The following is a 24,991-nucleotide window of genomic DNA, read 5'->3' as shown; positions in this document are numbered from 1 at the left end:
AATGACAAAGGAAGAGTGATATAGTACTTTTCTTTATATTAAGGCAACCCTCCCTCCCCATATCTGAGCAGACTAGAAAAAGCACAGCGATTCATGATGAAGATGACTGAATATCTTCATTCTCAAGGAGTCAGACAGATGAGAGACTGAGTGAACAAATGAACTTCAGAGCCAAGTAAAGCGTTTCAAAACCAGGCCCTTTTGAAAAGTCATTTATAGGTTTCTTGTATACAAGTTATTTCTCATGTGTCTGAGTGGCGGACAATAAAGTTTCTGCTCTTGCTCGGTCTCAGAGCTATCGCTTCAACGCAGAGTGTGTCCTGTCTGTCTTCGCCACTCTGTCTCTATCCATCTTTCAGTCCCGTTGCATTTGTCTCTCTTTCTCTCTCAATCAGTCTCTCCTCAATCCCCACTCCCTTCATTGCAACTGTTAAGGTAAAAACTAATCCCATTGATCAGCCAGCTCATGGGCAGATGGATGTGGGGAGTAATTATTGGTAGATGGATGATGGAAGATGGATGGATGCTGGCGATGAAGTGAAGGAAGGGATTTGGAGAAGCCTATTAAAATGTCATAAGAGGAGATGTATCGGCCTTCTCCGTTTCCCCTCCCGTCCGCTCTTTCAGCTCTCCGTATGATTTGTGTCTCTGAGTAAAAAGCCCAGTCATAGCCCAGAGGCAACCACTTCCCAGGTACAAAGGTCAATCTACTCCTTTTCTTACTTTTACTCTTTTGTATCCCTATAATTCCTTCTGTTGACATTCTTTTCTTTTGGATTATTTTTAGCATCATACCAGTAGTCCAAAGTCCCTTCTGTTAGTACTTGGCATTATAATTGTTCAGTCTGAAATCAATATTCATTTTGTCTCAACGCTGCTTTTTAAAGAATGTATAAGTCATAGCAAGAAAATCTAATTAATTGCCCAGTCATAAGCCTACTCATGCAGTTTTTGCTGTAATTTGAAAGGATGCCCTGGGGTGAGAAAACAAAACATAAGAAGAAAGAAGGTTGATAAGAATGTACGAAGCAAAGAGCTACGAGAAACACTGGTCTTAAGCCACTCACCGTGTCTACATAGGGATCCTCAATGAGATCCTGATAAAAGGGGCTGCAGCCTTGACGCTCCAAGTTGGCATTCTCACATGCCCCTTCCTGGCTAGTGGCTCCTGAACCACGACCCTGAGGAGCCATCAAAACATCATTAAACTTTCACAACATGCCCTCAACACTGTCATATTTTTTCCCTGTCCCACAGCTAACATCCATGCAATTTTTCCTCTTTCTTTAGAAAGCCGCAATCACGATCACCCCTCCCAATTGCTGCCAACACCAGAGACGCCATCAATCGTCAACCGTCGGGCCCGTGCAGCCACCAGATATTGAAATATTCAACAGGAGGGCCAATTAATTATGCAGGAGATGAGCTCTTGATTGGTTATTTTTGAAGTCTGCGAGCAAAAGTATGTGAGGTATGGGAGTGCAGACAGACATGAGATCTGTCTATGCAGCCCATTAGTCTGTAGAGTTAAAAACAAGGCGGATACATCCATAACCGCTGCTACGCTGTTGCTGGCTAATTGATCATGATTATTACACAGAATATAAATACATTTATATCAGTAAAATGCATAGAAACTGTATTTTTTAAACCTACAAGGTGGTAAGTGCACCCATTAAGAACTTTACAAAAAAAATCTTCATCTGCAGCGAAGAATTAATAAAACAACACAGTCAATGGATTCTTACATGCAGCGGCCGGAGGTAATTGAGTGAGTCCTTCCACCAGCGGTGGTCACTGACTGCAGTCAAAACAGCCTTGGTATTCAGTCCTGTAGTAGTCAGGACTTCCATGGTCTTCGCTGTAGTCCTGTGCAGGAGGTCTCCTGCTGTCCCCACAGAGGAGCCCACACGAGGTTGGGGCTGAAGAGAAAGAAAGAGAAGAAAAATTAATGGCAAACATATTCTACTGTGTCACTCTGGAGCCTTTGTAGAAGTACCCACGACAAGGGGCTTTACAGTTTGAGAACAGTGTGCAGCATACAACACCTCCTTTTTGTAAATAAAAACACAGCATCGCTCGATCGGCACTGCTAGATTAGACCCATGAATATTGTATTCTATTTTTTATTAGGTACTTCTGAGAAGCCATTTTAATAAGTGCAGGGCTCTTTTTCTTTTACTGGTTTATTTATGTAGTGCATAGAGGAATTACAATATGCATTCAAGCAGGGCCCTTCTGGTTCTGAAACACACATTCTGTATTGTGTTTGTTCAGAAAACTTTCCAAAAGTCACACAGGCAGAGGAAAATTCTACACAGATGTAGAACAGATTCATAATACAACAAGTATTTCTGTCACTAATACTTTCGTCACTAAGATTATACAACTGAATTAAAAATATTATTCAGTGATTCGCTCCTTGACAAAGCAAAAGCTTCCTTCTTAAAGCAACAGAATTTATCTCATCTAACACAGAGTTAGATGAGACAATCCACTCGAAACACACCTAGTATATATCTTAGAGGCACACCACTGTATGGGCTGAAGATCAGTGCTGGCTAATTTTAGCTCAAGATTAGAAGTTTTATGTTGGCTAAACACTCAAAGATGAGTGATAAAGAGTTATGACTTTTATCTCAGTAATTTTGACTATTTTGAAGTTCTAAGATAACAGAACTGTGAAAATAACGCTTGAATTATGTTTGTCCTGGGTTTCTGACTTATTTTTCCTTCAGATTTCTACAGTCAAAATTATGATCAAAAGAATATTTTGTCCTAATTTGCTTCCATATCCCAGCCTTTCTATATCCTTCCATGCTTATAGAAACCAAACAAAACTGCTTTGGACTTCTTAGTATCTCCACTTTTTATTAGCTGGTGAAACAGAGCATCTGCCACCTAACCTAATTTTTCAGATATAGATAGAGTGCTTCAGAAGTGGTCTATTTTGTTGACTTTGAACAGAGTAAGGTAGTCAAAGAAGCTGTCACAGTTAAGTCACAATTGTGGTATTTGTGTTCTGTTGGTCTTCTGAACTACCCCTCTCAAAGTAGCGTCAGTATTTAGTTATTAATCTTCTCTGAGAGCTTCCTCTTCCACAAAAATCTTTAACATTTAATATTTGGAAATGAAAGTTGCAATCCTTTTGCAATGTAATGTACATTAATAAGTACACCACAAAATTCAATAAAGTGCTGTTTTCTATACATTTGAAAATCTTTACAAAGCCATCTTGGGAGATCCAGTGGGCTGGAGCCAAATCATTTAGTGCCTTTCATCAATACTTTATTTAGCAAGGGATTAAGGGTAAGAGCATGAAATGAAGAAAACATATACGCATGATAAAAAGATATAATAAAAACCAGCTATTCAGTACATACACATACACCGAAAGCTGCATAAATACATGCCCACGGTGCACACACAGAACACATTTGGGCAGCTTAAACATATACAAGTGAGGGACATCAATACAATAATAAAATGATAACAGACAGCTTCAAATGAGCACCTATTTGCACACAAAGGGGGATGAAATGCAAGTCATGAAACATTAACACCCACTCAAGGCATCATAAAGCTGGCAGTGCTGAAGGGGAGGAGAAAGGAAGGCATAAATAAAACAAGGGAGCTGAGGACCGTAACACTAGATTTACACCTCATCAAATATGGAGCGGCAGGAAAAGACACAAACTGAACAGGACAGAAACAAACCCACACATGGATAGAGGAGGCAGTTCAAACAAGAACATGCATGTGATGGAAAACAGAATGAGGGGGTTGTAAGGAAAAAAATTACATTTACCTTTAAAGAGTCTGTCTCGTCAACTTCTCGTCCGGTCTCTGTATTTACAGGCTCCATTTGATAGTTAACAGCCTGGTACAACACCTGCAGGATAGAGGGAGGAGGAAAACAAGAGATTAGAGCTATTTTGCCAGAAATAACAAATTCGGTTTCCTCCATATTTGAGATGATTTAAGCTTTTCAACATGGTGTGCTGTCATGCGGAAAGTAACTATAAGACTGGTACACTGTAGTCATAAAGGGATAAGCGTGTTCAGACTAAAAAGTCAAGAAGTATGCCAAAAATATAAGGCAGGATGGATCCATGCTTTCTTGTCAGTTACCCAAATTCTGATCCTCCTATCTGAATGTTGCAGCACAATAGACCAGGCAATCTTTTTCCAATCTTCTGTTGTTCTATTTTGGTGAGCTGTGCAAATTGTAGCCTCTCTTTCCTGTTCCTAGCTGACAGGAGTGACACCTGTAATGCTCTTCTGTTGTTGTAGCCCATCTTTGGCGTGTTGTCCGTTCAGAGATCCGTTCTTCTGGATCCCTTGGTTGTAACCAGTGGTACAGTGAGTTACTGTTGGCCTTCCTATCAAGTCTGGCCATTCTCCTCTCATCTCTGGCACAAACAAGGTATTTTTGTCACAGCACTGCTGCTCACTGAATATTTTCTCTTTTTCAGACCATTCTTTGTAAATCCCAGTAGATCAGCAGTTTCTGAAACACTCAGACCAACCAACAACCATGCCACATTCAAAGTCACTTAAATCATCTTCCCTCATTCTGACGCTCTGTTTGGACTTCAAGAAGTCATGACCGTGTCTACATGACTAAAAGCACAGAGTTGCTTCCATGTGATTGGTGATTTAACGTTTGTATACTGTATATGTATACTAAGGTCTAATTATCTTATTTATCTTAAAGGTCCTTGACTCACAGGCTTGGGAGGCACTTTTATTGTTGTCTACATTGATCATTTAAAAACTTCCTTAGCAGTCCTAATTTTACTGCTGGTTCTATCAAACGTCTTTTTTTTAAACTGGCTAATACAAAAAATGTGTTTACGTATCACCTCTACCTGCTTTGTCACCATAGCAAAGCCGCCCCTTTAAAGGCACAAACACATGAAGTCAACAGTAAATTATTTTAGTAGTAATGGCAACGATATTCCTCTGAACGCGTTTGAAAAGCTACTCACACATCTTACCTAAATCTTAAAAAGATGTCTGTTCAGCTTATGCTATGCTTATGCTAACGTATATCCAGCCCCATATATAAATTAAAGGACTTGTTCTCATATTTTTGTTGCTACAGTAACTGCTTGTTAATACTGGACAACCAACCTGTGGTTTGCTCGTAACCCTCTTGTATATTTCCCCCTTCACTCCCATTAGCAGCTGTAGTGTCTCACTACTGTCATATGCGCCCACTTTGCTCTACCACTGGTTATTTCAATTTTCATTCTTGGAAGCCTTCAACTTTCCCACCATCACAAATTCTCTTCTTGCACGTATTTGCTTCAAAAGCTCACTATACAAACCATTTTCATTTTGGACACACATGAAAGGGCAAACAAAATGACAGCAGCAGCCAAACATGAAAACGATATAACAATGCTGTTAATAAACCGCCTGGCTGGTTTACCTGAGTTTGTAGGTCACTGGAGGCGGCCAGGAGGCCGTGGATGCTGTCAGGGGGGCAGTGTGTGAGAGAGAAGGCTAACAGTTCTTGCCGGGCCTCCAGGTCTCCATAACCGTCACATTGACCGAGCAGACTGCACACCTCCCATGCTGGACTGTAACCTGGAGGGAAACAAAAAGAGAATGTAACTACAAGATCAAGTCCAATCAAGACATAATGACAAAGCATCAAACACAAAATGCATATTGGAAAATAATCCGCGAATATCCAGAACATTAAAGCAAAGAACAGAATCTAAAAAGTACAGGGTGGGCCATTTATATGGATACACCGTAATAACATGGGAATGGTTGGTGATATTAAAGTCCTGTTTGTGGCACATTAGTATATGTGAGGGGACAAACTCCTCAAGATGGGTGGTGACCATGGTGGCCATTTAGAAGTCGGCCATCTTGGATACAACTTTTGTTTTTTCAATAGGAAGAGGGCCATGTGACACATCAAACTTATTGGTAATGTCACAAGAAAAACAATGGTGTGCTTGGTTTCAACGTAACTTTATTCTTTCATGAGTTATTCACAAGTCTCTCTTTGTTCACAGCCATTGACATGTCAAAGAGGTTAACACGTGAGGAGCAGATCGAAATTGTGTTGATATCTGGTGAACGCAGTAACCAGGTCATTGCAGCAGATTTCAATGCAAGATACCCTACGAGACCACCCATCTCTCATGCTACAGTTAGCAAACTGCTTGCTAAGTTTCGTGAAAGTGGTTCAGTGTTGGATTTGCCAAAATTTGGACGCAAGAAAACTGTCACTGATTAAGAAACATCAGTGGCTGTCCTAGCTTCATTCAGCAAGAGCCCACAGCGTAGCACTTGCCGCATGTGACTGGAGAGTGGCATTAGTCGAACATTCCTTCTGCAGATATTAGCTACTCACAAATGGCACCCTTACAAACTCCAGCTACTGCAGCATCTCAACGAGGATGACCCAGATCAGCGCACAGAATTTGCAGAATGGGCAAAACGAAAATTGGAACAGGACCCTCAGTTCACGCAGAAGATTTTGTTCAGTGATGAGGCAAACTTTTATGTGAATGGTGAAGTTAACAAACAAAACCACCACTATTGGTCTGACACTAACCCACATTGGATGGATCCCTCCAAGACTGTTGGAACAACAAAAGTGAGGGTTTGGTGTGGTACATGGGGTACAACGATAGTGGGTCCATTCTTCATCAATGGAAACCTCAAGGCCACTGGATATTTGAAATTGCTACATGATGATGTGTTTCCCTCTGTATGCACTGAAGCTGGCACGTTCCCTGAGTTTTTCCAGCAAGATGGTGCACCACCACATTATGGGTGCCAGGTCTGAGCATTCCTAGATGAACAGTTTCCTGGAAAGTGGATTGGTCGTCGTGGGCCAGCTGAATGGCGGTGTTGCTATCAGTGTGTGAAGAGTGGGAGAAGAGGGTTGCATTGACAATCCAACACAATGAGCCGCACATTGGACACATTTTATAAGTGGTCAGAAACTTGTGAATAACTCATGAAAGAATAAAGTTGCATTGAAACGAAGCACACCATTGTTTTTCTTGTGACATTACCATTAACTTTGATGTGTCACATGGTCCTCTTCCTATTGAAAAAACAAAAGTTGTATCCAAGATGACTGACTTCTAAATGGCCACCATGATCACCACCCATCTTGAGGAGTTTGTCCCCTCACATATACTAATGTGCCACAAACAGGACTTTAATATCACCAAACATTCCCATTTTATTACGGTGTATCCATATAAATGGCCCACCCTGTATAACGAGCCAGGAAAGAGTAACTTTCAAAGCCCTTGGGACATTAACAAATACTTAAATCTTTACTTTTGCACACTTCTCCTTGAAGAAAATATCAGCCTGAAACATTATAACAGCTGAGCTACATTTGTTCCAGCTTCATCATAGCCAGAAACCAACACGCCGCCTTGACTTCGTTTTTACAAACAGATTCAATTATTCCTGCTGTGTTCATAGAGAGAGAATACTGTTGCTTATCTGATTACACCCTCTCTCTCTCTAAGACACCTTTTTTCTCATCTAAGCACTCTCCCATTACTCAGGACTGTAGAACAACACAGTGAAATTTAAGTTGTTTTTTTCCCCCTTGGGCTTAATTTTTCTGTGGTGGAAAATATTACAGCATCAAACAAGACATCCCCACCCCCATTGTCTCAGTGTTGAGAAAAATGATGATCGCTCGACCTTTCTGTCTCTTAGCTTAACACACTGCCTTCAGACTTGAAAACTGGACATGCTTGGACATCCAGCTCTCTTATGATTTCACACATTAAACTTGGATCAGTTTAAAAGTAGAAGTTTGCTCTCTGCGCAAGGTCTGTGGTGAAATCGTGCATGTTACAGGTGGTCAGAGCAGGAGTTTAAAGGAAAATAGCGGCCTTGTACACTACCCCTTAGCCTCCCTAGCAGACACACCTACAGTATAAATTTCAAAATCCTAAGTTACCTTGTTCTGACGTTATAAGATTTTCAGAAAACGTACTCTGAATCTCTGTGGCCTTGACCTGAAGTTCAAACTCATCCAAGATTTTTAGTAGATGCACCTATGGTATCAATTTAAAGTTCCTACATCGTCTCTTTCTCGAGTTATCGCATTCATAAACTTAGGTGTCCTGAGTACAACTAATTAAGATGGCATAAACAAAAGAAGACTGATTGTGGCAGAAATAATAATCAACTGAAACCTTTTTATTTGACTTGTAGTGTCATCAGAGGCATCAAAAACTCTGATGGAGGTGGTTGATCCTAAAGACGTTCATATATAAAAATATTTTTCATATTCTGATGCGAGAACTGCAAGTGGGACCAGCTTTGTTCAGAGATGCTGAGGGAGTGTGCAGTGTGGGAGTTCAGTTGACTTCCAATGTTTGAACCTATAGCCATTTTTTAGACCACCACCAAATAAAGGTTTTATGACACAACTCCATTAAATTAATAGCATTGGTAATTACCAAAACCATTTTTATGTGTCTGTAATGGTTAATCCACCTGTATGTGGAAGCACTTTAATACTCTCTTTAAATTTGTTAAGCACTGTAGCTCATTTGACTGGATGTCAGTATACTTTGATATCACAGTCAATACACCACCCAGGTATTTAAAACCAGGACACCCGTTTGATGCCAGTCAATGCCCATTGTTATCATTTAAATATCATTAATAATCCCTTTTCTCTCTGAAGACTTCTGTCTTTTTCCATTGTTCATCAACCTCAATGGATTTTGCTAAATGCTATTGCCTGTCAGTCTTCTTCTGTTCTTGTTATACTGCATGAGAGTTGTAACAAGCTTAATAATATTAAAAAAGGCTTCTTTTTAGTAAGGTTTTAACATGCAAAGTAATTAACGCCCCCGTCTAAGAGTGATACCAGTTATCAACAATGAGGTAAAACATTTCTCTCATATTTCAGTGGTCATTTTACTTAAATCCTACTTACATATCACATATATTATAGTTTCCCTAAAGCCTCTACTGGTCTGAGCACAGCTTCACAGTTACCTGCAGCCATGAGGTCCTGACAGTGGATGTACGACGCCTTGAAGTCCAGACATTGCAGAGCTTGCTCTGCAAGCAGGGTCAGCACTTTGCCTTTTCTCATTGCTTCATCTTCCCCTAGGCATGCAAACACAGATATTCATTTAAATGAGTACAAATGGATTTTTTTTAAAAGTCTTTTGAATTTGTTTTCTTAATCCTGACAAATGTCAACATTCAAAAACTAAACCGCAAATCTCATAAGGCTGCATATTACATACAGTATCTGTCTCAATGAATTTCATATTAAATTTCCCTCTGTGAGCAGACTCACACACAGGCTCTAGGTTGAAAAAAGAATATCCTCAAATATTAGCCGCACTGCAGTCAGGGCTTGAGACTACATAATAATTGTCTACCACAAATGAGATTATTGCCATTTCTGTTCATCTCCAAAACAGGGTACGAAATAACAGTAAAATTACCACCGCGCTAAAAGGAAATCAGAGTTTGATATCTCAGTGTTCGTGAGATTGAGCGCGGTGTTAACATTCATGTGGCAGCTCAGGACAACCTTTGATCTGTGTGTAAGCTCTATAAACAAAAGGCAGAGGATGGGACGATCAAAAGAGGCATGGTCAGGAACAACTTCTGAATAAACCTGTGCGCTGAAGATCAAAGAACTGGCGTTGAGATGAAGAAATGTGATGGCACTGAATTGGTCGGTGGCTGTTTGTTTGTGCGTGTGTGCGTGCATGCGTGTGTGCGTGTGATGACAGAAATGCTGTGTTTACTGTGAAGGGAAAGAGGTGTTTGTCAAATATTTTCAGGGTGACTGGTGAAATGGCATCTTCAAAAGCTGTCAAGACCTCAATATAGACAAGGTTTGTGTATGTGTGTGGCGGCACATCTTTGTTCACCCTGTGCTCTTTTCCACCATTTTTTTTTTCTTTAAATCAAAACATTCCCTGGCATTTATTTCAAGTTGATCTAAAAATCAGACATCTTGGAAATCCAATTGAAACCTTTACCTGTCCTTGATGGTCCAACCAAAGACTCTAATGAAAATGTGCGAAAGAGGACAAATAGGAGCGTGTGTAGTTTAATCTAACCCTACAGTGGATTATAACAATCATCTACCCAAGTCGGAAAAATTTGCTACATTTGGAATATTATAATTAGCGATTACTTCATACATAAACAACGTTTGCACCTCTATGCCATAAAATGAAATGATTCATGGATCACTTTTTTGCAGGGGCAGGAACCGAACCCTAAGGGTTTTTAACCGGCGTGCTGGTGATACCTGCATTAAATATTCACCACAGAGCCCCAGAGCTACGCACCCTTCAAAAGCCTCCCTCCTGCATTTATTTATTTAAAAATTTGTTTATTGCTCTTCTCATCTCCCTTTGCCTCTTTTTTTCCGCCCTTTCTGAAACCACACAGCGAGGGTTTCCTGCTGACAGAATGTGAGCAGCAAAGACACAGAAATGCCACAAGACCAGTTAGCAGGTTTCCTTTAGCTGGTGACAGGCCTCAGAGAGAAACGACAGGACCATGAATCCAAGAGACAGAAGACAAAATAGGGAAGAAGCATGAAAGACTGACTCTTTTTTGTGTGTCTGTCTATCTTATATTCTTAAAAGATGAACAGTAAACACGGGCACAGAGGCAGAGGTAAAGTTTGTGCAGTTTGTGCAGAAAAAGGACATCTTGGTTTTCACTTTTTCAGCATTGGAAAAGTGGGGGTTGGAACTAAAATGGTCAAAGTATACAAGCTTCTACTATTCATGTTTTTTTCTTGTAGTTCTCTTTCAAAAAAAAAAGAAAAAAAAAAGATTTGAAAGCACTGAAGTCGGCATGTCACATCTTGTGCATAAAATGGATTCCATTACCGTGTTGCCACATTCGCTAAAAATACAACTCAGCGGTCTGACAAACATGCAGGAGATATGAAAAATACCACAAAAACATAAAGAATTAAATTGCTTTTGGTATTACTGCAAATACACTGCACAAGGATTTTTCGAGTCGAGAGTCTGTAAACGTGGTAATTCCTGAGGAATTTAAACATGACGGGATGAAGGACAGTGTAGAGTCAGACGACTTGAGAGAACGTATAGAGGAAGAGTGAAAATCTTAAGGAAATTAAACCTCTTTGCTGAAACGTAGTACATTAACCTTGTTTGATTTGTGACTGTAGTTTGTTGCTTTAAGTGCTGCGTTTCACATGGAAGGATTTGCAATGTGCACTGAGAATAAACTCCATTTCATTTCCCATTTTCTCGCACCTACTGCACATTCATTAGCAGTCAAAGACGTGCTAGGTTATGCAAAATAATTGGACTGAAGTCTGTCCTTTGGCTCAGTCTTTAGGCATAGCTCTTCGACAACTTCAGTTCTACTATTAGTATCATGTGGATAATAGCCAAAGTCTTGCAGATATTACAAATTACAAAACATGAGTCTGACAACTTTGAAGTAAAAAAGACGTCATTAAGATGAATACCCCCTACAAGTTTATGTCAACATTAAAAGACAGATCAATGCTTTTATATTTTGCAAGACTTTCAACCAGCATGAGACAATAAACAGCTTCAAAGAGACTGACTAAGGGGTGCCTAGACAGTAGCTAAGACAGGCACAACAACTGAACATCTTAGAAGGAGAGAAGTTTTAAGTAGAGATCTCAATCTTGCAACTTCCACTTTCACAGGGGGTTTTGCCTGTTGATCCAGGGCTACGATCTATGAGACTGTAGCCTAAAAATGGGTTCATGAGATATAAAAAAAAAAATATATAGATATAATATATATATAAAAAAACAACAAAAATTATTAATATAAAAAACAGATATATAAAAACAGTTATCTGCAGTTTTCTTTTTGATAAAATGGAGTTCTTTCTTCCTACCATCGCCAAGTGCTTCATCATAAGGTGTCTATTTACTGAGGTTTTCTCTCTAGTATTTTCGGTGTTTTACCTTATACAAGCTTTGAGGTGACTGCTGTTGTGAGCTGGTGCCGTACAAATAAAACTGTGCAAAAATGAATTAAACTGAATGTTCAGGGTTTTGACTATAGCAGAACACCTTCTGTAAGTATCAGGCCACAAACCATTCTGAGCCACTTGGCCTTTTGATTTCATGCACCAAATGAGAAGCATTTCTGTCACCTTAAACCTCCACAACTAGCTGCTTGTCACACTTACATATTCTACTAGGTTTCTGTTTTGACTTAATTGCCCTCCCCATAGTTATAGTTTAGAAAAGGGTGTCATAAACGGATTTTGTCCTGTCATGTATCTTTAACCAACCAATCAGCATATATTAGCAAAATAGTTTCTTTTTTTTAACCCTGTAAAAAAATAAATAAATAAATAAATAAATAAATCATAAAAAATAAAAAACCATAAAAAATAAAAAAATTCATGTTTCATCTTAATTTAGGCATACAGTCAATACTACATTTACCAAAATTCCAATTTCTAAACAAATTTGGCCACGTCTATAAGAAGGTATAAATATTTATGTTAGCTTTTTAGCTGCTATTCACTGAGAATTCTCTGTGATCACACTCTAACTGCAGCCAATTCCAGTATAATGGGATTAAAAAAAAGAGAACAGAGTCTCTGTAGATCAGCTGTCGTGCCAGTCTCATAAACAACTCATTGAACAGTGAATGCACTGTTGAGACTACATTGGAGACAAAATTACCACAAAACAAAATCAAGACTTCTTCAGGTAAACTTAAAACGTATAAATAGGCTGCCTTTCCAAGGCAGCAGCAGGCCTCTTGACAAAGTTTCAAATGCTGACATACAGACCTTATGGCCTTGTACAGAATCTGTCTCTTACTGTCAAACTGCATAATGCCTGACAGCAGAAAAAAAGGCAGCTTTGAGAGCTCACAAGGTAAGTCTGTTTGCTCGTTCAGTATACATACAATGCTTTGCAAAACTCTTGAGCAACCCTTCATTTCTTTTTACTTTGCCAGGAAAATGTTGAATAGAAGCAGTGGTTTATTGAAATATACAGACATAGATGTAAATGCAGTATATAAGGCAAAAACAGAGTGTATACAATTCTAACGAGTTTGAAAGTAAATATTTGTTTCGACAACGTCTCTGTTAGACAGATTTATAATTTTTTCTCCAAGCAGTCTTCAGGAATAGTTTTTCAGGCTTCTTAAAGAACACCCAAAGCTCTTTCTTGGCTGTTGGCTGACTTTTGTTTATAATTCCACACTGACCATCAACCTTCAATAATGTTGAGGGCTCTGCTCTAGGTAAGTCGATCCATAACAGATAGTGTTGCATTGTGTTTTTATTGCTTTGTGTTGTTTTTTTAATCCAGGTATTCTTTTACTACAATGGCAGTGTGTTTGGGATCATTGTCATGCTGACAAATAAAGCTGTACTAATCAGATGGTTTCTAGATTTTACTGCACGGTGGATCAAAATCTGACGACACTTTTCAGAATTCCATAAATTGTGAGAACACAGCAGACCCAAACCATGCTAGAGTCTCCACCATGTTTTACAGATGGCTCCAGACACTCACTGTAGTACCTCTCCCCGACATCCTCCCCGCATAACGACTAACTAAAAATGTCAAATTATTATTCATCACTTAATCAAACAGCTGACTTTCATTTCAGTGTCTTTTGTAATTTGGCATACCTCTGATACTCCTCACTTGGTGGGGTGTTTTTGGCCTACCACTCTTCTTTTCTCGTCCACTTGTCCAGTTACCTCAAATTTTCTAATGATCCACGGCACACCACACTGAGCTAGGTCAGGGTTTTGATGAATACTCTTTGGGAATCATCTTATTGGTGAAAGAAGACTATTTTTATACCTGTCAAACTGTGTTATCTTTGACTAAACTAAAGAAATAGCCTAAAGATACAACTTGAAATGGGCTCTTCGCTAAGTTGTCTGTAAAACACTGGTTCATCCTTTGAGGGAGGCACCTTTTTATGCTTCAATGATTAATGGATCACTGTTAAGTGACTTATCAAACAAACAAACAAAAAAAACTTTCCTCTGAAAATGATCAGGTACAAATACTGCACTAAAAATGAGTGAAAAAGCAGCCCATGTCCAAAAAAATGACTCTGAAAGCTCCTCATAAATCATGGAGAACAATTACTCAGGACCACTTAAAAAATACAAAACAATTTTGTTTCATGTTAGCAAAATATAAAGATAGTAGACCTGGCTGAGAACGTTTGCACAGTACTGTGTGTTTGCGTGCTTGCAAGCCATAAGCACACATAAATAAACCTCTTATGAAGATGGATTTTTCTTATGCTGGAAAACTGCCTCGATCTGGTTTATTGAAAATTATAGTCAAACACATTTTAGCTTGATAAAATTTAGAGTTAGAGTGCCTGATCACGTGTGAGTGTGCATGCGTGTCTGCAAGTACCTGAAACTCTGAGGAGTGAGGCCAGATTGAGCAGAGTGATGGACTGCTTGTAAGCTGTGGAGCAGTGGGCGATGCACTCCTCTACGAGAGACAGACGGTCTGATCGCAGTCGCACTGGAGGGAACACGGAAGACAGCGGGGATGGGTTTCAGACTTGTTTTGCTAATTACTATATTCAATCTGGAACAAGTAAAGGCTGATGACCAAGTGATAGGAAATTATGAACAGTGAATGATAAAGCAGCAGATGTCAAGATGTCAAGAAAAATAATATAATGCTGTATAATTCATACGCATGTAGCCCAGCCCTAGTTCAGTGATAGACTGGTGGATACTGCTGACTTATTCTGCATAATTAAATATTATTAAAATTAGGGCGTGGATGTGTCAAAATTTCCATGTATCTAGTCAGTATTAAAATTGTATGTGGTATGTGTTGAATAGTAATTTAAAAAAAAACAGCAAAGTAAGCTTCAAAGAATAACAGATTAATGTAATTCATCCATGTGGGACCAATGACAAATTCAAGTGTCCAAAAAACAAAACAAAACTGTGTTTGTCTTCTCCTATGGGACGATTTTGCCCGGTTATACTGAAAATTGAACACATAGTTAACAAATATGGCAGTAATTGTTGGATGCAGCCACTTCAGAATTTAAAAAACAAAAACAAAAGAAAAAACTATATAACAAACCAAAATTGGACAAAAATATTGTGTGTACTTTAAAACATGAGTATACAGCAGTCATTCACATGCCAGTGCTAAAATATTATCTTTCATAAGGCATTTTGAGTGGTTTTAATATTAAAGGGGTTCTCTGAAGCATCTATCAGACCATGAGATAGTTGAAGCATTTGAAAAAAAAAAAAAAAGCATGAGGGTGGTCTTAGTTATTTGATTAACTGTAGAACTTTTCAATATGTTGTACATTAGAAAGCATTGTGTTGTAGGTCATAAGAATAATTAGAATATATCCCAAATACGTCCTTTAAATGAATGAGAGTCTGAATCATTAAGTGTCACAGCCTTGTCCCTGTCACACACACTACCTGTGTGCCACACCACTGTGTAGAGTAGATGGTTAAGCCGCGGAGCCGTGCAGACACATTTCTTTGATTTATGACAGTAGTATTTCATTCCAATGAGTATGACTGTGTAAAAACTGAGACATATTGTGGAAATTGCTCTTATTTTTTTCTTAAGATATCCGAGGCTGTTCATCATCCATTTTGTAAATGGATGGTTCATTAAGTGTGAACGTTTCCAGAATGTACTTCTTTACACTAAAAGAAAGTGAACATTTTTTTTTATTAATGCTGTAATATCACTCGAGATCCAATTGGGCTGCATGTGGCACAGAAACTAAAACAAACTTCATACTCCAAGTATATTATTTACAGTTTAAGTTTGGGATCTCCATGTAGTCCAATCTGCGAGAGATTTAGAAACTACAACAAGGCAAGCCTTTGATCTTTCACAATCAGTCTCCAGTCTTAGATATTTCATACTCATTGCATATTGTTTGACATCATTTTTCACTGATAACAACCTGCAGCACATATCATCCGCAGGACAGTAGGGAGTTTGTGCTTTTCAAAAAAACCACCTCAAACATTTTCAGATGCATTTCCATTTTTCTTTAAAGTTGTATTGAAACCCTGAGAAATGCCATCTTTAGAGCCTCTGCAGGCCTCTGTGCACCCTGCTGAGGATCTTTATGGCTTTGAATGACTTTGGGCGAGGCCTAGAGGGAATTGTGGGTAGGGTGGTTTATATGAAGTATCGCCTTAGGCTCTATAGGAGGGCTGCAGGGGACAGCCTAAGATGGATTACCTATGTTCAAATCCTTCCGACTTCATATTTGTGCATGTTTATCTGTGAGAACGGGAACTTAGAGTAGAGCTATTACTTTGAGGAGAAAACAAAACTGTTCTTTTCAGTATGACCTTGATTCAAAGCCATGAATTCAATGTTCCCCTAAGCACTGATATTGACCTAAGACATAATAATTAATGCATGCATGTGTCACAATAAAACAAGATTTTCACATTTTCTTTTACAACAGTTTCTGTTTTTCTCCATTGCAGTGCTTCATTCTTTTTTCCACTGTTTTTCTTTCATATTCTTCCAAAGCTCTGCCCTCTGCCCTTCACGTTAAGCAAGCAGTGAAAAGAAGAAGAGAAGGAAGTAGGGAGCTAGGAAAAAGAAAGAAAACCCCAGAGGTAAGTGATGAATGTAAAGAGAGGAAAGAAGGTGAGAGGGACGGAGAGCAAGAGAGGGAGGGAAGGAACGAGAGACCGTGCAATTTATGGCTCTCTCTGTCACAGTGGTTTTATACTGGCAGCTCGATTTGATGGGGGCAAAGGAGGGAGAGCACGGAGGCCTTGGGGGCAAACAACACCTCGCTGTAAAGGTGAGGCGATGAGGGGCCAAGCTGGTTTATTTTGGCGCCAAGGTTTTCTTTAAAAGGGAGGCAAGCCTGGAACCACAGATGTAGGGTGCCAGAAAAGAACGAAAGCAAGAACATGGAGGTGAATATAGATTGGTCAGCTTTACAGCTGAAGGATAAAACATTGTGTGTGTGTGTGTGTGTGTGTGTGTGTGTGTGTGTGTGTGTGTGTGTGTGTGTGTGTGTGTGTGTGTGTGTGTGTGTGTGTGTAAGACAGAGCGCACACGTCCAAACTAAACACTTCATTCCTAATTAGGCCATTGGCCAGATGTTGTTTGCTCAACAGTCGATCCATAAATAACAATATATTTTGATACAGTGACAAGAAACAGCAACATATGGAGGAACGGAGAACGTGACGTGACAGCAGGGAGGGAGACAGGCTGGACAGTGAGCCGAGGCGATGGAGGTGGGGAACGGTGTGCTTTAATCGTCTATGAGAACATTTGAATGTCTAACCATTTGAAACGCACCGACAACACATTCAGATACACACAAAAGCGCACATTTGAAATCTCCCAGCTTCCCAGACAGACAAACGCTTCATGCTACCTTGCAGGGGCAGAATGCTGACGTTGAAGTCTTCCAGCTGGCTGAGGGCGTTGATGAGGTCCAGTTCCTCTTGGATGGATGGAGGACAGTCTGTGATCAGCTGGAGACACCCCCTGATGAAGATAATAAGCAGTTAAAACAGCAGGGAATGACTAATAATTTGTTCCATTGCTACCCAATCATATGACCTTGTGACACAAAGAGGAAGTCTGAATTTTAGGAGTACAGAAACTTAACTTTTCTAAGCACAGAAAGTGAAAATTCAGTGAAAAGCTGATGCACCTAAAAAGTGATGTAGTTACCTTCGGTCCATTTAATCTAACAGCATTGCAGAAAACTGTTGCAAAACATAACTTACCGCTTGATAAAATGAGTGGGAAGAACTAAAGGGGCTTTACTTAAATTGGTACACATTTCAGAGCTGTAGAAAAAAAGCGATTATCTAGCCTGAAGTCTGTGAAGTTTCAACATCATGATGAGAAACATGGCGACACTTTTCAAATGGATTTAAATACAAAGTCTAGACTAATTTGACAGCTCTACAATAGAACAGTTTTCTCTTGAAACGCGAGCGGCACTCATTACCCTTAATAAGATTATGTAGCACATCATGCCGCATATATAACACTGAATGTGCAAATTGTGTGTGCCTGCAAGTGTATACAGAGCAAAGTAAAATATACCAGCGAGTGAAAGAGGAAGAAAAAAGCAAAATGATTAATTTGCAAATAGCACAAATCCCAGATAAAATTGCAGCTTAAGAGTTCTGACGTCAGCACCAGTTGAGCGGAGACGAGGGAACTTGTCCTTGGGATGTGTGTTCGCTCAAGAGTGTTTTACTCTCGTGGTGGGTAAACAAAGACAACTGACAGAAATGTCTCATAATCCTTGTAAGTGTAATGAGAAATGCAACCTCTACTTCTTAAAAACACACTGACTCAAAACTGTTGAGTAGAGTACACACACGCGCGCGCGCGCACACACACACTCTGGAAAGCACTCCACACGCAGCTCCCCACTCTTTGAGCATGGCTGCTGTTCTTGCCAGGAACAAGAGGTTTGTCCTGGCATGGATGAGAGCAGAGGAAAGGGCTGTGGATGGGCGAATGAGAGACAGAAAGAGGGCATACTGATTATGTACTCGTGCTGTGAAGTATCTCCAGGCGAGCGTGTGTGAGTGTGTTTGTGTATTGACACAGCCTTAGAAAAGACATCAGTGGAAAAAAAAAAATTTTCTATTTCGCTTTCAAGAGTCATGATGTGCTTTGCAGCATGTACACTGTGATTTCCAGATTAACTACTCTGTGCTAAACAGACACACGAGAACACAAGTTTGCAAAGAAGTTATCAATGGAGCACAGCAGCACAGACCTTGCCCTTCATTTGCACCAGAACATCAAACAGAAGTGTACTGACATCCTGGTTTTTTTCCCCATTTATCTTCCAACATTTCTGTGTCATATACACTCAGGTTCTTTCCTACTCACACGAGGACTTGTGAGAGGAGCTTTCACACGTACGACAGAAACAACCAGCAACAAAAAGGATCAAAATCATCCCTGCTGGGCCTACATCTGCCTTATCTCCCTCCTTTCTTTTTCCTCACTAAGATGTTTTAACAACTTAAGCATCAAGTCCTATCAAGACCCTACGAATTGTAGGGTAAAGACCCCACAATCTTAAAGAGACAATCAGGCAATTTCCTATCAGCAGCACTTGGTGAAGGCAGAACTTCCTTTTAACAGGAAGAGGCTTCCAGCAGAACCAGCAGAGCCAGGCTCATGGAGAGGCAGCAATCCCCGCTTAAGGGTTGAGGGGAAAGAGAAGGTAAATGGTGAATGGACTGGCTCCTATACAGCGCTTTTCTACTCAGCATGAGTAGCAACCATTAAAAGTGCTTTATACATCCATACCATTCATACATTCACATCTACTCACACAAGCATTTTTGCTACGCCTTTTTTCTGCATAGGTGATTTCTATCTAACATATATGGCATTCAGACTCCAGCAGCCACCAATCTCCCAATTAGTAGATGACCTGCTCCTGAGCTACAGGAGAAAACACTGGCAGCCACCAGTACAGTTTTACCTAGATACATTAGATCCACTAGCCTAGATGCACCCATGGTATACATTTGAAAATTCTAATTGATTTTCAGAAAAGTTGACCTCTAACCTCGACCCTGAGTTCAAGATCATTGAGATTCAAACTTGTTTCAGTTTTTTAGTAGCTAAACGTATGCCATCAATTTAAAAAAAAAAAAAAAACCCAGGTGACTACATTCTTCATTTATCACATTCACAAGATTTTTCAGAAAACTTTACATCTTCATCTGACCTTGATGTCAAGGTTACCGGGACTCAAAATGGTTTGAGATTTTTAGTAGATGGAGTAGAATTTCAAAGTCCTATGTCGCATTGGTCTCGAGTTATCCAATTTAAAAACTCGGGTGTCCACGCTGTCCGCCCGCCCGGCAGGATGACAACAATACCTCATCAGCCATAAAAGGCTGATGAGGTAAAAAGTAAGGAACATACAACGACAAAACACAAAAGTGTCTTCCCATTTAATAAACTTTGATACATCATCAAACTTTGATGTATGCAGACTATAACGTGACAGGTTTCAACTGCCATTCCTCATTTATTTCTTTTCACAGCCAGTCCTTCTTGGCACAGTCATGATAACAGTTGTGGGATCATACAAATACACCTTCTTCTTTGTGTTGTTTTATTCTTGCATTTTGAGCTGCATGTTTTCACAAAAATTGCAACATAACTCCATTAAATTAAGCTTATTTAAGTAGTACGACTTAAGGATCATGCTCCAGTAATATGAAAACAAGGAGATGTAATGATTTATGGAGATTAAAGAAATCCTAATTAGAGGATATAAGATTTAGGGAAAAAATTCAACAAGCTATTAGAAGTTACCTCTGGAACAATGACAACGAAGAAGTAACACTTAATGTGTTACAGGAAGCAGTTTATAAGCAGATTGGGAAAAAGAACAACATAGAAAAATAAACACATTTATTAAACAGGAGATGGGAAGCAAAAATACACAGGAAATGGAAATATTAAAGAGAATCTTTCAAAAATGCTAAACTAATATAATTAGTGGATGATAAGGAAAAAGCTTTCACTTTTAAAAGACAAAAGCAGTATGGTAACTGCTCAGACCGTTGAAGCTGGTAATATACGGGCTAAAAAAAGCAAAAGAAGCAAGAAATCCTTTCCAAAATAAAGGATTTCTTTACTTTTAACACCCAACACTAACACTTGTTTTTCTTTTTAGTCTGTCCATGCATTTTCTGCTGCTTAGCAGGACAAGATGCCGGTCTGTCACAGAGCCCTTTACACTCACATTCACACCTATGGACAATCTGGAATCACAAATTAACCTAATGCACATGTCTTTGGACCATGGGAGTATCTGGAGAGAACCCTCAATGACACCGGAGAACGCGTCCCTCACAGATAAAAAGCTCCAGCCGGCTGCTGGATTCAAGCCCTAATCTTCTTGCTGTGAGGCACATATTAGAAATGTCATCAAAGTCCTTGTAAGGAAACAGAAAATGATAGTAATAAAAAGTAAACAGTGTTCAAAGGCATTAAAAGCACTCTGAGTAAAGGATGATTTTTTTTTTCCAAATTAAGCCAGCTAATAACAGCTGAATAACTTTCATAAGCCCTGCAAAAAAAGGAGCAGGGATACCCTCAGATGACCACAGTGAGTCCTGCTCATGAAGGCTCACATTTCTTTTGAAGAAGATCAAAAAGTGTTTACCTCAAGCGAAGCTGACCGACCATACTGATCAAATTTAGATCAAACCAGTTTTAAATGTGGCAGGTTAGTGTTAAGTAATGTTTCACTTACTTTGTATTTAGATTACGCAGCCTCAACAGCAAATATTAATGCTAAAAAGCATTCGGGTCACTATGATGGTCACTTAGTGGAAATATTGTACTCAGCCCTAACATGGTGTCTAACCAGATATTTACTCTGGATGGATATGCCTTTCAATGTACATATTAAACAAATATGTAGGACGTCTTTCCTGCAATTACGTAATATCCAATTCATTCACCTTTTTACAGTCCCTGTGTGTTCAGACACCATTCTCTGTTTAATCAATAGTTAATATTATTCTTCCACACTACTTTGTCCTGTCTCCCTCCCTTCACCCTGACCTTCCCCGTCTCTTTGTGTTAAAAGTGAGTTTTTCCTCCCCACTTTCGCCAAGTGCTTGCTTATAAGGGGCTGTCTGATTGTTGGGGTTTTCTCTCAATTATTCTTGAGTCTTTACCTTACAAATATAAAGCACTCTGAGGTGGCTATCGCTGTGGTTTAGTGCTATATAAATAAAATATATATAAATAAAACTGAAATAAAGAAGATTTTAAAAACAAAAAACTAATTCAGTCTATAGACTCGGGGTCTCCTTCGTAAAAGTTGTCCGAAAAACTGCATCACTTAGCCGTCTGCACCCTGATCGGCTCAAGTTACCATGGTGACTGTGCCCTTCTAAACTGCTCGTTGCTCTGCCAATGCTAGCAGCTAAATTTCTTTGTTGTTTTATCACTGCAAAGGACACCCTTTTTTATATTTTGCATAATTACAAATATTTATTTTATATATATGTAAATTCATTCATGTACTAATCTGTTTTATCATGTTTGTTCTTTTCTTTCTTTATCTTTCTGTGTGTTTATTCCCAGAAAATTATGATGCAAAGATTTTTATCGGTTTCAGGGGATCCCCATGTTATTTTAAGTAGAGTCTCTTTGTCCTTCTGCCCGTTGCTACTGACCACACTTGTTTAGGGCAAAGTCAGGTGTAGTTTGTTTAACTGTCCTAGTGCGTGTCTTATTTAGCACACAGGGTAAAATGTGTGTCTGTGGAACAGTTATTTTAATCTAAAGGACACAGTCTGACCATTAGTTGGTGGGCAGCCAGTATGTGTGGACTATTAATTTCAAAGCACCACAGACATTTAACACACCATGTTTTATCCAACACCCTCACCCAAATAACGCACACGTGCACAGATTTACATGCACACACAGTGGAAGTGTTACAATTGATGGTGATGTCCAAACGTGTGGAGGGGGGTCTTTGTATTAGTTCCTATAAATGAATGACGACCCAATTACTGTCCCAATTCCCCACTAGGAACAGACGGCAAGGTTAGACACCCACCGGCCCCCCTCTGAGATCAGAGGCCAGCAACACACACACATGCACTTACATACACTGCTGTAAAAAGTATTGGGCCCTTGCTAATTTATTAGGTTTTTGCACTTAAACGTTTGAGATCATCAATCAGTTTTAATATTGGAGAAATATAGCCTGTTTAAATAAAAACTGTTTTTTTTAAAGGATAATTTGAATTATTTATTAATTGAGAAAATGCTAATTTCCCCATAAAAATAATAACTGGTTGTTTTCGTATATCTTTTTTCCCTACACATGAAATCATCATTTAAATGCATCTTCTATTTACTCGAGTTATATTTGTCTAATTTTACTTGTTTGAGGATCCAAAGCGTGCAAGAGTGACAAATAAGCTAAAACCTAAGAAATCATTAGGGGACAAAAACTCATGGCACTGTGTATACAGTTCATGTAGTAGGTGAAAAATTATAATGAGACACCATTATTTTGTTCCTGGTCATAAGTGCCATAGAAGTGCAATAACATTCACCTACCTACACGGAAGCAAACATTGTGTCAAATAAACACTTCTTCTTTTTGGTAGTTACTGTACAAGTTTTGAAATTAATTTACCTTAATACCTTAAAGATAAAGAACTGGGGAAAGGAAATACTCTCTCTTTTCCTGCTCACCTGGCCAGCTCCATGCAGGGGTCTGTTAGCAATTTGGATGAGTTGAAGTACTCCCTGGCAGCAGCCAGCACTAATTCCACGCTGTTGTCATAGGCCACCTTCAGAGCATAACCTTTACCCCGAAAAGACAAGCTGACAGGAACATCCTGACTGACCTGGAAACATTAATACGAAATGTGGGGATTAGTGAGACAGCGAAATTAATTAATTAAATTAATAAGCAGTTTAATATTCGGACAACCCAGGGTGAAGCTGGAGTGTAATTCTGCGAAGGAGCGTCTTATTTAATGTACCTTGGAGCAGTGCATGAGCTGTCCTGCCAGGCGTATGTTCTCCACTCGGCTGGAGCACAGCAGGGACTCGACAAAAACCTGCAGCGGTCAGGGAGGAGGAGAGATATTATGCAGGGAGAGGCAGCGTTTAACCGAACAAAAGTTGTAACATTGTAGCACTCTAGTATTTTATCTGAACTCTCCCTGAGAGCGGTAACATGCAGCTTAATGTGTGAATTATAGACCACAGTGTCACCGAAGGCACAAAATGAAAATGCAGGCACATTAACACATTTAATTACACGTTTAATGTTAGTACAAGTCCTAACAACCTATGGATAATGCGTGTTTTGAATAAAACTGTATATAAATACTGGACAACAAGATAACGCTAATGAGGAACTGCTCTAAACAAGCGTTCATCCCATTAGCCAGCTGAAGTGAATATTCTTTGCCAAAAAGTTTACAAAACCCACAATAAAACTTTTTGTTATGAGATCGTGATCACACTAGCTAGCTAATTTCAAGTTTTCCACAGTACAGCCTGATGTCAGTTTTGAAAATTATGAACTCAACTGGAGTGAAATAAATAAATATAAAAAGTGTCTTTGGTTCCTCAGTGAGATCCACCTGTCTCTAGCTAAAATTAGAATCCCAATTAAAATCAGAGTGAATACTGGATGCACCTTGCCAACACAAATCTTCCCAATATTGCTGAAGTGTTTTACCTGATGGCACGTCTCTGGTTTTAGGCAAGTGTAAACGTTCTGCTGCATATCCAGCAGGTCCTGTAGTAGAACTCTCCACATATTCTCACTCACTGGAGGGTTTCTGGACACACACAAACGTTCAGCATGTTTGTGGCATTTATTTCTATGTGTCTATTCATACATGTGTACTTTTCAAAGCTCATACTTGCGGCCGGTGTGACGACACAGTTTGACCATTAGCTGGTGGGCTTCCTCGTCATTGTTCTGGCTGTTTTTCACATACGAGATGGGCTTCTGTAGACCATGTTTCTCCAGAACCTCAACCACACTGTTAGGCATTGGAATAGATGGACAAATATAACATGTAATCACTGTTGTCATTAAGGGGGAAACCACTAATATGATCACACAAACTAAGATTAGGAAAATCACACAATGAAACCACAACGAAAAAACAAAAGTTACATTTTTCAAAACATTAATTCAGGAAAAACAAAAAACACAAAGACAGGATGACTGCCATCAGTAAGCGTCACAGTTGGAAACGCCAAGCAAGACAAAAACATGGCAAAATGATACCTGTGAGCGATCCAAGGGAGAGAGACAGAAGACACTTAAACTCTAAGCTGTTTATTATTTTGGCAGCAGAAAGTCATTTGCGAGTCGCGGTGCAGATGGAGCAAACGTAGAGCAAGACTGAAGAGCAGCATGATAAACTACACGTCAAAGTGACA

At 39.3% G+C, this 24,991-nt stretch overlaps 1 protein-coding gene across 2 annotated transcripts in view; it reads right to left on the bottom strand.

Moving 5' to 3' along the window:
• nbas (NBAS subunit of NRZ tethering complex) overlaps positions 1–24,991 on the bottom strand; it is a 178,036-nt gene that overhangs the window by 98,095 nt on the left and 54,950 nt on the right. For both annotated transcript variants that reach the window (XM_026142563.1, XM_026142564.1), the window contains exons 28-38: positions 24,463–24,585; positions 24,276–24,378; positions 23,569–23,646; positions 23,276–23,430; positions 17,424–17,536; positions 14,423–14,536; positions 9,013–9,126; positions 5,438–5,595; positions 3,809–3,892; positions 1,749–1,922; positions 1,068–1,181 (exon numbers count right to left, since the gene is read on the bottom strand). In XM_026142563.1, coding sequence (XP_025998348.1) covers positions 1,068–1,181; positions 1,749–1,922; positions 3,809–3,892; positions 5,438–5,595; positions 9,013–9,126; positions 14,423–14,536; positions 17,424–17,536; positions 23,276–23,430; positions 23,569–23,646; positions 24,276–24,378; positions 24,463–24,585 — 1,330 coding nt within the window. The remainder of the gene's footprint in view (positions 1–1,067; positions 1,182–1,748; positions 1,923–3,808; positions 3,893–5,437; positions 5,596–9,012; positions 9,127–14,422; positions 14,537–17,423; positions 17,537–23,275; positions 23,431–23,568; positions 23,647–24,275; positions 24,379–24,462; positions 24,586–24,991) is intronic.

This window comes from Astatotilapia calliptera, chromosome 15 (genome assembly GCF_900246225.1).
Source record: "Astatotilapia calliptera chromosome 15, fAstCal1.2, whole genome shotgun sequence".
NCBI classification, from domain to species: domain Eukaryota; kingdom Metazoa; phylum Chordata; class Actinopteri; order Cichliformes; family Cichlidae; genus Astatotilapia; species Astatotilapia calliptera.
This window is presented reverse-complemented; position numbering and strand designations above follow the sequence as displayed.